Source organism: Aythya marila (assembly GCF_965140915.1).
Source record: "Aythya marila genome assembly, chromosome: 5".
In the NCBI taxonomy this organism is placed as follows: Eukaryota; Metazoa; Chordata; class Aves; order Anseriformes; family Anatidae; genus Aythya; species Aythya marila.
Genome location: NC_139046.1, coordinates 24238225 through 24252364, shown reverse-complemented (window position 1 = coordinate 24252364; position 14140 = coordinate 24238225). Strand labels below are relative to the sequence as shown.

The 14140-nt window shown below is 33.9% G+C and overlaps 1 protein-coding gene across 4 annotated transcripts in view; it reads left to right on the top strand.

The window, feature by feature from the left end:
* SLC25A21 (solute carrier family 25 member 21) overlaps nt 1-14140 on the top strand; it is a 251830-nt gene that overhangs the window by 171582 nt on the left and 66108 nt on the right. For all 4 annotated transcript variants that reach the window (XM_082761252.1, XM_082761253.1, XM_082761251.1 and 1 more), the window contains one exon: nt 11435-11518. In XM_082761252.1, coding sequence (XP_082617378.1) covers nt 11435-11518 — 84 coding nt within the window. The remainder of the gene's footprint in view (nt 1-11434; nt 11519-14140) is intronic.

Here is a 14140-nt window from a genome sequence, read left to right as displayed (position 1 = left end):
TAATAAAATGGAGGAAAGTGGCATGACCAATATATTGTATGCTTAGGTTTTTATTTATTGCACTCTTGCTCAGTTTGGCCTTGAACAGCAAATAGCAATTTATTAACCAACAAAGGCATAACCCTACATGTTGAATATAATTATATACATGATAGTTACCTTTTAGTTCTATATGATGCACTGAGTTTTCAGTCATATTTCAACAAGCCCATTTTATTTATCAGTAGGCATTCAATAATTCAATAAGTCAATTTGCTTTATCTCTAAGGCCATGTAGTATTACAAAGACAAATTTTAAGAGAACTTTCACATCCTTCTTTGATTTAAAGATTTTCTTAAAGATTTTCATGAAATCATTTAGCTTTTCTTTTTTTTTTTTTTTTTTTTTTTTTGGAACAATACATAAAAAGCACAAGGCTGCAAGCAAACAGTAAAACAGTAAAATCTGTTGAGAAGTTTATCCTCCAGACCACTGCACTGCCTGCTTCCCGCAAATGTTTTGCTGCAATCCTCTCTCAAAACTTGCCCTGCTTTGTACCTTTAAAATTATCAGCACTTGGAAAAGTCTTGTTAAATCTGAAAGAAGTCCTGTTTTTCTTTAGACTTAACAATGTTTCAGATACTGATTAAAAAGGGAATTCTCCCTTTATTCCTGAGGTCAGTAAGAAATATTATGGAAAATTGCGTTAACTCTTGCAAATCCCTCTACAACTATAAAAGTACAAATGAGATCGTCCCTGCTGTTTCAGTCAGGCCTATGAACCTCAGAGCAATAGGATATTTATAAGAAAATTCCAGACATAGCAGTGGTGCTGTGATCCATATGACCCAAAGTTTCCAGTCTTTGTCTATCCTCCTGTCTTTAAGGAAAAACAGAGGGGCATAAAATGAAAACTTGGAAGATCACAAATCATTGTTATGACTCATTATAATGAATGATTTGTGCATTACTTTATGGAGTAGTTAGGTAGGTTTGGGGGGAATAAAGAAACCCTTCTTTTTAATTTTCACCACTTTAGGCCCATTTTCAAGCAACTGTCTTTCCTAAAATAATGCTGCTCTTTTTTCCACACTATCCTGGATAACCAGTGAGTTTTTTCAGCTGGGAGAGTGTGTTGTGATGTAAAGGCTCAGCCTTGCGCTGCTGTTGTCAAGAGCCTGTTAGTGTTTCCATTACAGCACTAAATCTTATTTTCTGGTGTTTATAACCAGGCCATAAAATACTTGAAGTCAAATTTTGGTAGTTTTCAAAATGTATTTACAAATAAGAAAAATAATCTCATTGGGAGGGGGTTGTTAGGTCTCCAGAAAAATAAATAAATAAATAAATATCCTGACAGCTTTGCAGCAACAGTGATTCAGTTTTGGACATTCAAAATGAGTCTTCTGACCACAGCATACAACCTGCATTCAAGACTCTTCTGAGTTTTGCTTAACATTATATCTGTTGTTACCTACTAAAAGTAGAATTGTTACTTGAAAAATAAAAATAAAGTACTGAAGCCTGTAGGAACACCGTTGCTGTTCCTACAAAGTAGCACTTACTACACTACATTTGGGAGAACTCCCCTCTTTATTTTCAAACTGTGAGTAAATAGGATGTATTCTCAATTGTCAAAGTTTTCTCTTCCCTTCGTGGGATATATTCTAATTTGTTAGACAAAAGTTTTCTGGAAGTGTGGACACATATCTGTTGACTATAAAAGATGCTGGAAAGCTACCATTTCAACACAAGGCAAACTTTCCATAAAGTTATGGGATCGTGTTTTTATTTTTCTTTTTACAAAGAGGGAAGTGTACCATTTCAGATAAACTCTATTACAGAAAGCAAGAGTGTTCCGATATTTTACTAGTTTTATTTTAAGTCACCTCAGCAGAGCAAGTCATAGCTCTTCAGAGGAAATTTCATCCTAAACTTGCCTTGTTATGCCCTACTGTATGTTAAGAATTGCTAAGGTCGCTAAGCACTGCCTGATAATGAATTCCATATAAGCTGCAATATTGGAGCACAGCTGGGTGGGTAAGAATTGAGTTTCAGTCTTTAACTCAGAATTTCCTTATTTTACTGGTTTTATTTCAAAATGTAGTGCTTCTTTAAGACTGTAGGTAAAAAGAAAAAAGGTAAGTTTAACACGGAATCAACATATGCTTGGAAGGTATTGACCATGTTATGTGTATTTGCCATCAGTCTTTTAATAAGAAAAGTCATATAAGTTAGAGTATTCAAATGCAGAGTATTTAGCTGTATTTTTCAGTGGAGTAAGGTGGGTTATATCCTTTCCAGTATTTTAAATATCTCAGCCACAATATCTTAATCAAATTTTAAATGTTTTCCAGCACAGACATGGGAGGTTGTGTGGACACTCAAAACTAACACTTCTTTCAACAACTCACAATTTGATTTTGGCTATTTTCCACTGAAAATGAGTTTGGATTTCTTTAGTTGACCATTTCTTTCCTTTGGGAAAAAAGATATTTTCGGTTATCTTTACTACTTTCACCATAGGGAACAAATGTAATGTATATTTTGTTGTGTTTTGCAAATTTTTTGGTGATAAATCTTTTTAATACCAAAAAAAGAAAAGTCAGAATACACTAAGCTGTGATGGGATTCCTCTCATCAAAGAACTTATAATGCTAATGAGTCCTGAAATGAATTGAACAACCCTTCAAAAAGACCTCCCCTCAAATCTTCTCATCTGAAAGCCACAACAATTTTCCTGCCTACTCAGAAAGAAAAGTTCTGTGTGATTACCAGAGGGGAAACAAATCAAAGCTTTGTATAAATATATATATATACATATATATATACATATATATGTATATATGTATATATTCTTGGCCCCATCTATCGGAACTGTCGAAGAAAGAAGTGTCTTTTTCCTGTGGGATATACATTTTCCTATTTCAATATTTAAATTGGAAGCATTTTTGAATAATGATTACTATTTGTATTTAAGTTATTGGCTAGTAATAACCAACAGTAATTATTCATTTGAAGCTTTCCTATGGCTTATCAGATATATTTTATTTTACAAAGCTGCATGAAGATTTGCCTTTGTATCTTTTTGAAGTAATAGAGGATAATCTTACTTTTTATAAGCAGCAAAATCATTCATCTTATTTGGTATCATTGATATCATAACAAAATTAACCAATAGATGAATTTTTCATATTCACATTTAAATTTTTTAAAGGCTCTGATTTGCAGAAGCTCAATAATGTATTAATTGACGGTAATGGCACAAGGCATGAGAATGGCTCTACTGGATTTGACTAATCCAACAAAGAGAGGTCAAGAGAGGATATACATTTTTGTAATAGCAGTTCAACTAAGATAAGGAATTGGACATTTTTTAATCAGGCACATGTTATAAACAGAAATCAGCCAAACCACATTCTAATTTTTCCCTGAATTGGGACTGGATGCTGGAGCCTTTATGTAAAATAATCTAATATCTGACTTCTTGTGAAATCTCTTCTAGTCATTAATTTGTATTCCTCATCACTTTGTTGTTTTTCTATAAAAAGCCATATAAGCCATTTTGAAGAGAAACATACAAGACTATCCAAAACTAATGAAAGCCAGACTTCTGTTGATGTATTAGGCCATCAGTAACTACCCATATGTAAAATCTTTAAAAATAACTCCATCATCTCTGACAATGAAAAATTATTCCTCATGCTGTCATTTTCAATATTTGTCCTGTTTAGATAAGGGGGAAAAAAATTCATAGATTTTGCGATAGTTGTTTTTACTTAGGAAATAAAGAGTACAGGAGTTTTCAGAAATAAACCATCACTCTTAAAAACAAAATACTGTTTTTGCTATTTCTAGTTTCTGCAGATTCACTAATAGCTAAGCATTTTATACACAAGAAAATGTAGACAAAAAGCACAGGCAGTGTTTAAATTTACCTACTCCTTTTACAGTTGTCACTTCTTAGCCAATTTTACTTTCATAAGATCTTAAGATCACACATAAGATATTGTGTGATCCTTCAGATAGAGGTATCTGTCTAAGGTCATCACTGTTGTCATAGAAGTTGTATCCAGGCAGCCAAAATAGTTTAGAGGACAAAATTATACATTCCTTTGTATATCCTCAACACTGGAAAGCTGTCCCTGCTCCAGCAGAAATTCCAGATAGGCTTTTCAGACAGAACATTAGAGTAACTTCTAAAGGATAATAACAGGGAGTGCTGTTTCCAGGTCCATAACTGTGAAGAAAGGCTGGCACTTTGTAAGGACCTTGTAGAAGCTGAAAACCCACAGTTGTATCTGGCACCCAGAAACACAGAGCTTGGAGGCTGGAAGTTAAAGCTTGGTGTGCATGTGCAATAGGTAGAGAGGACACCTGCTCCCTTTCTATAGGTTCACCTCACTAAGAAACATGCCAGGATGTCAGAATAGAATGTAAGAATAAGGTAGCAAAATTTTCTTTGAATATATAATATATTGCATTCAGAAATAAACTGGGTCTGAAGGCTTCATCCTGCAGTGCCAAGGCGCATATCATGTTTGCACTTCCAGTGCCAAGCTTAGGTGAACAATACAAGTGTTTTCTGTTCCCTGGTCAGCACAGAGCACTGACAGTGTTCTCAATATTCTAATCCATCAAATAAAAGCAAATTTGCACAACATAACTAGAAATAGCATATGGTTTGCACAATCATAGCTATCAGTTTGCATGATATTTCTCTGACCAGCTTTTAAGATTGTCCTTCATTTAATCTTTCATTCCTGTGGAATAAAGGAATGGTAGAATTCAGTAAATTACTTTTTGTTGTTGCTTTGAACTCTCCTCCACATACACGCATGCATCAATGGAATTAGATTATTAAAAGTATTTATGGTTTGAACTTAGTTTCTGCTGTGTTTGTTTCTCAGGAAAACATTAAATTATTTGTATTTGACTGCTATAACTAGTTATTTTTGCTATTCTTTAAGAAAATTACCAGAGGAGATTTTCATGAAACAGTTACATAGGTTCTTTAACTGGGTTATGTGCTTCTTGCCAAGTTTGTTTTTGCTAAATGCTCGTCTAAAACTATATGTAAAGGATTTGTTTATTTATTTTTCTGCCATTGTAGCTGCTGTATGTTTTGTCCCCTGTGGATAATGGAAAAGTTAATAGTTCTTCATTAGTAACTGACAAAGTACAGCTTTTATTTCTAAAATGCACTGTTATTATTACATTTTTATTACTATTATTGCACTCCAGGAATATATATAGTGCCACTTTATTTTTCCCACTTATATTTTTGGTGGAACTATGTGCTTCTTAGCCAGAAGACTAAAGTATAAGATGGAGGAAAGTCAACCTTAAGAATAATAGGAAATACAGGAAAGATGATTCTCTTTTCTGATCAGTATACTATCAAGTCAGTGAATAATCACATCTTTCTTCTGGTGCCTTGTCAGGAAGCTGGGGGGACTTCCTTTTGTTTCATGGATGCTGTCTTCAACACAAGTAGTTTTACCAGAATAGGTTCCTAATCGAACAGAATGGAGGAGATCCAAGCTTGTAAACCAATGAGAGTTTGGACCAATTGCTTTATGAGAGCTTTGATAAATTGCTTTTAGGTAACTTAAAGGGAGGTTGCAACTGATGATGATCTTACTGGATTCAAATTTTGATCAGAATAGGCAATCTGTTTCATCTAAGTTCTGCTCTAAATTGCTAAATCCTTTATCTAGCTCTAACTTTTACTGTGAATGTACTCACTCAAATGTAGTTAGGAGTTACTGTCTTACTCATACACTGGCAATGTTTCCTCTTTTTGCCCTACCTGCTTTTCACAGCAGTTGCTGAGAATTTTTTATAACAGACAAAGTGAAAATTGCTGGTTAACCAATCACATATGAAGAGGACTGCAATATGAAGATTGGGATTGCAATAAGACACAGGTCAGGTGTGGAATGGACGAATTTATGAGTTGCAATATTTGCTAAATAATTCAGTAAATGTGAAAATTCATCAATTTGTATTTGGTAATTTTTGTATGAACTTCATACCTGATAGTAGACATTCAGACTCACATAAAAGTTATCTCTGCAAAGAATTTTGAGTTTTCAGGGTAACTTTACAATTATTTTCATTGTTATTATTAAAAAAAAAAAAAATCCTTCAAAAGTCATAGTGGTAAAAAAAATCACAAATCCCATCACGAACTCCAACAAAGTAAATAAAATTTCTGTTTAGATGAATTTTGAAATCAGTTTTGTAATACTTATCTAGCAATTATTCTGATTTATTACTTGTAAAATAAATATGAATTGTATGAAAACAGATGATAAATTCTGTAGTTAGATGGAAGCAAATCTATATCTGCTAAACACAATGACAGGAATAAGTTCTGTTCTTTGCCTGTTCTCTATGTTACAACTTTATAGTATTATTAATTTTTTTTTTGCAGTTAAATAATCATCATAGCAATACTATAATACTTAAAATATGACCCTTATACCAGCATAATTTATATCTTTGTCTTTAAATAATTAGATTTTTTGTTTTGAAATCTTAGGTTCAGTTCTTCAACAACTCATATGATTTGCTGTTAAAATAAGTAACAGAATTATACTCTCAATTTAGTTATTATCCTGTAAGAAACGTAAGCAATTCAAAGAACTTGAGCCAAAAAAATAAAATATATTATCAAGGTCTGCTTTGCAGTGCAAAGTTTTGCATGAAATCTGAGCATCAGTAGATAGCCTTCACCAGTAGTAGCACCTGAATAAATGTTTAAGTTAGCAAATTTAAATCTTTTTAAATTATAATGCAGTTATTTTTTATTATAGACATGAACTATTAGATGATGTATATTTATATAAAGCTTCAGGCTATACATTCTTGATCAAGTTATGCTAGTAGGACTAACTACAGAGGTGTGTCTCGAATCATGGGAATTATTGAAATTTTAGGAGAACTATATATGTTTTCAGCTTTCAGAAGGCTGTGTATTTGTTTAAAAGTTGTTTTAAGTTTAACATTGCACAGATAATTTAATTTGTTTTGTTGTTATGCCACATAACTCTCCTCTCTTCTTTATATCATATGAACAGCTCAGTAACTGAGATTATTTGCTTTGGTCCAAATCATGGGGGGAATGTTAGGAGCTTTATACAAAATAGAGTAGCACATATGATGAAATCCTAACAAGATGTGAGGAGAGGGAAAAAACAACTAAGACTGCCACTTATTGGAAGCACTGTGACATGGTGTAAAGTCTGTTTCTCTGAGTCAATGTTTTTCTTTCCCTCTGAGCTTTGTGGTTGAGGAACTAGTCAGCAGTACTGTACAAATGCACCAAGAAATTCTGGAATTTATGAATGAAGGTATGGGCTTTGTAATCCCCGTGGTGAGTCTGGTCCACATAACAGGATTTGGTAAGCCTGCTGCACATCACATTGTGGTTGTTCTATATAGTTGTTAATTAGCTGCTCAGTACCTACTTTAACATTGTGGTTGTTCTATATAGTTGTTAATTAGCTGCTCAGTACCTACTTTAACATAGATATGAAAATAGTGGTTTCTTCCTTTTAGATTTTAATGTAACTAAAAGAATTTCAGCATGAATTTGACATCTTTATTCAACCCAGAGCATTAAATAAAAGGTGGAGGACTGCTAGGTAACATTGCAATGAACAGAGTGTAAACACTGCATGGATATATACTGTAGTGGCAAAATCCACAGGACACTTTTGATGAGATCTTCAGCAAGCATGAACAAATAGAAACAGCAAATGAGAGAGGCAAAGAAAAAAATATATATTATATACACACATATATATATCAGAGAGCACACACATCTGCTTGTACTCCTATAGATACAGATAGTGTTAGAGAAGACTTTAAAGGACTTCTGGAACAGGGTGTTTTTGCAGGAAATCTTCCTGTATAATGAGGATTTTGTAAAAGTCAGCATAAAATACTGGCCATTATAAAACCCAAAAGAACTGTAAGTTAGGCATTGTAAACAGATACGTACATTTGTGTAGAGCAGAGTACACATATATATATCATAATGTTGATTAATGTGAATAAGTTAGAATATTTTCTTGGGTTTAGATCATAGTTTTCAATGCAGATGTTGCATTTTGAACAGACCCCAAGACCTCGAATTATTTAACATGATTTCTGCTTTTTGAAATCCCAGCCATGTCTCTTTCGGTTTGAACAAGGAAAGACATTGATGTTCTTTTTTAAAATAATATCAGGACACTTTTGTATCAAGCAAAGCTACTACACGGTGGTGTTTAGTCAAAGAAGGCATAAAACACCAAATCTCATGGGATGTTGCTATGGCCCCAAAGGGAGATTGCAAGGTCCCCAATGACATCAGGAGCTGGATGTGGGAGCAGTGAGAAAGGGAAGGCAACAGGCCCCAAGCAGGTGGAGATTACACATGGCCCAATGGTTCTGCCAGCAGGCCCAAGGTGGGAACACGCATCACAGCATTTTGGCCACAGCAGACAGCCGAGAAGCAGAAAAATGAGAAAGAAAGAAAGTTATCTAACGATCATTTTTAGGGCAATCAAGCTCTCAGTAAATGTTTACAGTGTTAGAGGATACAGTGGCCAATCTGCCTCCCTGTCCATTCAACGTGTCTCTGTTTGCTGAAAAGCACATGATGTTTTTCAGACATCAAAATAATAAATTAGGTTAGAAGTTTACGCCCTGATTATATTTATAGGTGAATTTATCTTTTTGTTCTAGCAAAGCTAATACCTTGCAAGGCAGGCGTCCAGCTTCCAAAAATGCATGAAATTCAGGGGTTTTATAATGCTTTTAGAAGGAAATGGATTGGAAGCAGAGAAAGCCATTATGTATCCCCCAGTTGTGTTCATTCCTCTAAACAATCATTAAAAACAGACCAGGTTGTTTACTGAAGTGAATGCTTTCACTCTTTTGGATTATTAAGATTACCAATACAAGCTGCTGCTGCCTCCAGAAAACCAAATATTTTTTCAGCTCTTCCTTGAGCTTCTTATAACAAGTTCTGGTGATCAATTAGCTAGTTCATTAAAAAGTCACACATGATTTTATTAAGGCAAGCAATTCTGAATCAAAGAACCCAATTCGCAGATCTAGGTTGAAACACATAATTGGCATGTATTTTAGGATCACTGTTAAAGCTATAAAAAAGATTTACTAGGGAAGGAATGGATCCAAAAACCCTAAAGGAAGGAATATGTTACTTGTGTGACTCAGTGTTACAAATGGACTCACTTAATACTAGAATCTTATCTATTTTAAAGTTAAAAAAAAAAAAAAATGCAACTTTAACTTTTTTTAGCAAGAAGTTGTCCTCATGTCTCTTCATCTGAAACAATGAAATTACTTATTGTATTATTGTCTTTCACTATGATTTTCATTATTACTATCAAAGACATACTTTAAGTTAATTATTTAATAATTATGAGAAGTTGACCGACTGTAATTGTAAATCAAAATTAAGTAACATACCTTCATTGTGTTGTTCAGATGTACAGTGAGACTGTGATTAATTCTCAGTTCTACCTACAGTTGTGTATGCGCGGATTGTAGCTGGAAACCTTGCACATGTGCTAGTAGGATAAGCTTGAGGATTTGTAAGGTGAGAGAGAGGGGAGGCACGTTATTCTGAGGATGTTTTGAAACAGTAATGCTTTGTTCTGAGTTTACAAGTGGGTCAAATCTTGAAACTTGAGAAGAAGAGTTTAGGTTAAGAAAGCTTTACTTTTGAAATACTTGAGGAAAAAGCAATTTGCTGGTGAGTTTTTGAAATAAATTTTTTGTTGTTCTTTAAAAAACATAAAGACTATTTTTGTTTTTCAACTGAGAGGTATAAATAATCAAGTTTTATATATATCAAGATTTGATTAGAATCTACTTTCTATTATAATGTTGATTGCTTGATTACCTCAATGTAAAAGTTTCTGTAGCTGATATTTCTGTTGGACTTGTGCAATGGCATAGAGGCATTTTCAACTATTAGCCTTCCCTAGGGTTCTTTTCAGACAAAATGTTATGCATCAGCTCTTATTTGAGTATAAGCCTATTGAATAGCATTCTCTACTCTGCCAACTTGGCAGCAAGTTTTCCCGCTAATAAAAGAGGTTACCCCAGATAGAGATCCCAGATGTGCCTGAACTACTTTTATTAGGACTACGGAGGGGCTCAGTGTTTCCTTCTAACTGTTTTCAAAAAAGGTGTGGGCTTGCCTTCATAAGTGCCTAAAGAATTGTATTACATCACTGGATTTTTTTTTTCCTTAAAGTGAATAAAACATTAGATGTGTTAGCACAGAACACAGTTTAGGAAATACTGATGTTCATTAGGATAAATGCCTTTTGTTCCAGTGGAAATCCTGGTTTGTTTCTACTAAATTCTCATGAAAAAGAAAACACTGCTGTTTAACACTGAGTTAAAAATACTTTTATACCTTCACATATTAATGAGATGTGGCATATGAGTTTCTTGATTATGTCAGTTATTCTCTAAAACTATTTTTTTTGCTGTGTAGAATTTGTATTGTACTTAGTGATAAATCCAACTTATTGATCGACTGATAAAGACTTCTTGTAGATTGAATTTGCTAATATCAGTGGGTTTTTTGTTGTTTGTTTTGTTTTGTTTGTTGTTTTTTTTTTGTTTGTTTGTTTGTTTTTAAATAGGCATTCAGAATTTCTCCATGCTATACAAGAAGTAGAATAATCTGACTGGGGTATTGAATAAATAATATAGTTTGTTAAACTTACTGTTTAACAAATACTGAAATTGTAAATAATAAGATGTTTACAGTCTTAAATCATAATCTTTATTTTCCTTTCAAGGCCTTTCTTTTGAAACCTTTATCACTGTCAAAATATGAATAGAGAAAACAAGGTTTTAATTAAGAGAATTAAAAGAATTCATTGTTTTGTTTTATTGTTCATCTTATTAATAAATTACAAAAAAAAAAAAATGAATGATGCTGTAATCTCTGGCCATGTCCCTGGTTGATTTTTATTGTAATTGCATCAGATATAAAAAGAACAAAACTGCACAGTGGATTAATTTAATAGTGAAACACATGACAGTATTCCATTTCAGATTTTCAAAAACAGGGTTTGATTCAAAGACTCCCATTAATTTCAATGGGCTTTGGATCAGGCACAGGGTTAACAGCTTATTTTTCAAACAACTAGAAAGAGGTGTAAATGTCAAAGGTGATAGTTATACTGTGAATTCCATAAACTACAAAAAAACATTACTACTAAAGCTCTATTTTTCCTTAGTTTAACAGCTTCTATGAAAACAGTGTTAATAAGTATATCAGGAACAGTATATAATAATGAATCAGATACATTAAATAACCTTTAAAACATCTTTTATATAATAATTAGAAAGTTAAAAGTAACTTAAAATCCCTAACTTCTCATGCTGTGATGTAAATTGTATTTTTTTTAGGTTCCAAATTCAAAGAGGGAAAACTGATCCGACCAGTTACAAGAGCCTGGGGGACTGTTTTAGGACTATTTTCCAGAGAGAAGGGTAAGAGTATATGTTTTTAAAATTGTCAATTTTATGTGACCTTTTTTAATCACCTATTTTCCAGACATTAGATCCTCTTTATATTCCACCCTTTCTGCAATTGCCAGAATTTGGCAAACATATAGTCTTACATAATGAGCACAATTTGCAACGTCCTAACATTACTCACACTTACAATACAAAATTTTGCTATTAGGATGTGTTTAAAAAACTGTGATACACAGCTGTGCAGAGATACTTGAACAAACTCTGCCTCAGTACTGGGAGAGGGATGGCCACATCAGTGCAATTCAGTATCTTGGTTCTTATATCTTGTTTTCTGAACTAGTTCAGTCTGAGCCTGAGTTCAGAGGAGTACTTGTTTCCAACCTCTGATGAACTGGTATTCCCAGTTAGCTGTGGTAGGCAGTGTTTCTAAGACCTGTGTGAGTAAAATTACACAGCTTTTCAATTTGACAGAATATGGAAAAGGATTTATGGTTCTTAGTCACCTGAATCGAACTGGATTTAGAAGGTTACACTGTTCTGAGCCAGAGCTCTTCTAAGGGACTTGGGCTCTGATCCAGAGAGGCATTTAAGTACATGCTTAATTTTATGTGCAGTCCTGTTAAAACTGGTGAATGTAATGGGACTGATCACATGCTTAAAGTTAAGCCTGTTATCCACAGGAGCTCTTTGGAAGCTAGCCTTTAATCAAAGTAACTAATTAGTCAATGCCAGTTTTGAGTAGCTGGCAGGCTTTCCATAACAACTTTGTAAATGCAACAGCAACCAGTATTTTGTCCATATATTGACCAAAATGGAATTGTGATCATATATAATGGCATAGATGCCACATATAGAAGCAGCAGAGGTGCAGCAGGGATCAGACTTCTTGTGTCCACAAGTTGTACTGGTAAAACATAAGAGAGGCCAGCAGTGAAAATGAACTAGACCAATATTGTTTCTTGTAGAGAGATTTAGCTAAACTACCTTACATAAGTACACAGATATAGAACTAGGTGGTTTGAATTGCTAAAGTAGAGAGAGTTGTAGAGATGTTTCACTAAAGTTGCAAAGAGAGGAAGTTGTCATGTTTCCCCTTATCAGCAGTATTTGTCAGTTAGAAACAGAATGTCACATTAAAACAGTCATCAGTAGTAAGCACAAGGGAAAAAGGAGAAGAATCTCAGATACAATATAATCTTAAACTTTGGCTAAAAATAAACAAAAGTAATCAACTAATCCTAACAAACTTCTCTGAATTCTTGAGTCTGTTATTCCCACCTATGCAAATTGTCCCATTTCTGAAGCTAGCTGATTATGACACTTTGGGAGAAGCAAGAGAGATGACTGCAAAATCTTTAAGTTAGTGGAAATCTTGAACCTAAATTGTATTATTTTGAATTCAATTTTTGAACCTCTCCTTGGGTGATGACAAAAATATGCAGAATAGAGCACTAAGAAAGGACTTCATATTTAGATACCAAGCACATAAAAACAATATATGAGGTGTCCAGATTCAGGTGTGAACTAGGAGAAGGGTAAAAGAAATTCTTTTGTGTCCCGTGTTTATTGCATATTGGCTAGCCCCAAATAAAATCCCCTTCAGCACTTTTTACTGATTTTCAGAGAGATCCAATTCTGTTTATACTGTCTATATAAGGGATTTATGCACCTCTCTCCAGCACTCAGAGTTGCCTACTGCCATATGTGACTTTACGTTAAGTTGGTAACAAAACAAATTCATGAAATAAGGGAACATGTCAGAAAAATAAATGTTACTAGTGGACTGCACCTGAAAATATTTACATTTGAGAATAGTGCTTATGCTCTTCTGTAGTAACATTTTCAATAATAGCAACTATGGTGAGCTAGAATGTCTAAGCCCAGTTCAGACAGGTAAGATATGTTTAAAGCCTTAATTTTTTGACCTTGTTCAGGTTATATGAAGAGTAGATTTGGGGGGTTGGCCTAAAGTTTAATTTGCTGCAATCTCTCTTACTGAAGACTGACCAGTCTTATGTTACTGCAGCATTATAGTAACAATCTAGTGATTTCATGACAAACTGCTTATTGGAAATGGTGGCCAGGATTTCTTTAACCATCACTCTGATTTTCTCTGTGTTATAAGGAGAATTGCAGATAAAATATTTCCACTAATAGAATTCTGTCCTTTTCAAAGAATACAAGGTCTCCTTTATCTTCACAAAACAATAAAAGTTTCTTAAACAAAAAACACAGGAAAAAATAAAAAGCCTCTACAAAAGCTCCCCTCCCCCAGCTCCCAAACTTTGAAGAGTTCTTTAGTTGGAAATAAATATTCTCCACAGGGAATTAAAATCTTCAAAGAATGATCCATCCCTTGAACTCTTTTCTTGTCTTACAAGAAAACAGGAGCCACAAAACATAAAATTTAATTGAAACTCACTAAAGGAAGGGTCAGTCTAGCATAGCATTAGAGGTGACTTAGCTGTCTATTAAATGGAGTTAGGAGTATCTACTTCAGGGCTTTTGCAGACTTGTGTTGGAACCTTCCAGTCACTTCCAATTGCACAGGGACTGCAGCTCTGTGAATTCTCTCCTGTGGTGACCAACCTTTGTTTAGCAGTATTTGTTAGTAACCTTGCATCTGAATTTCTC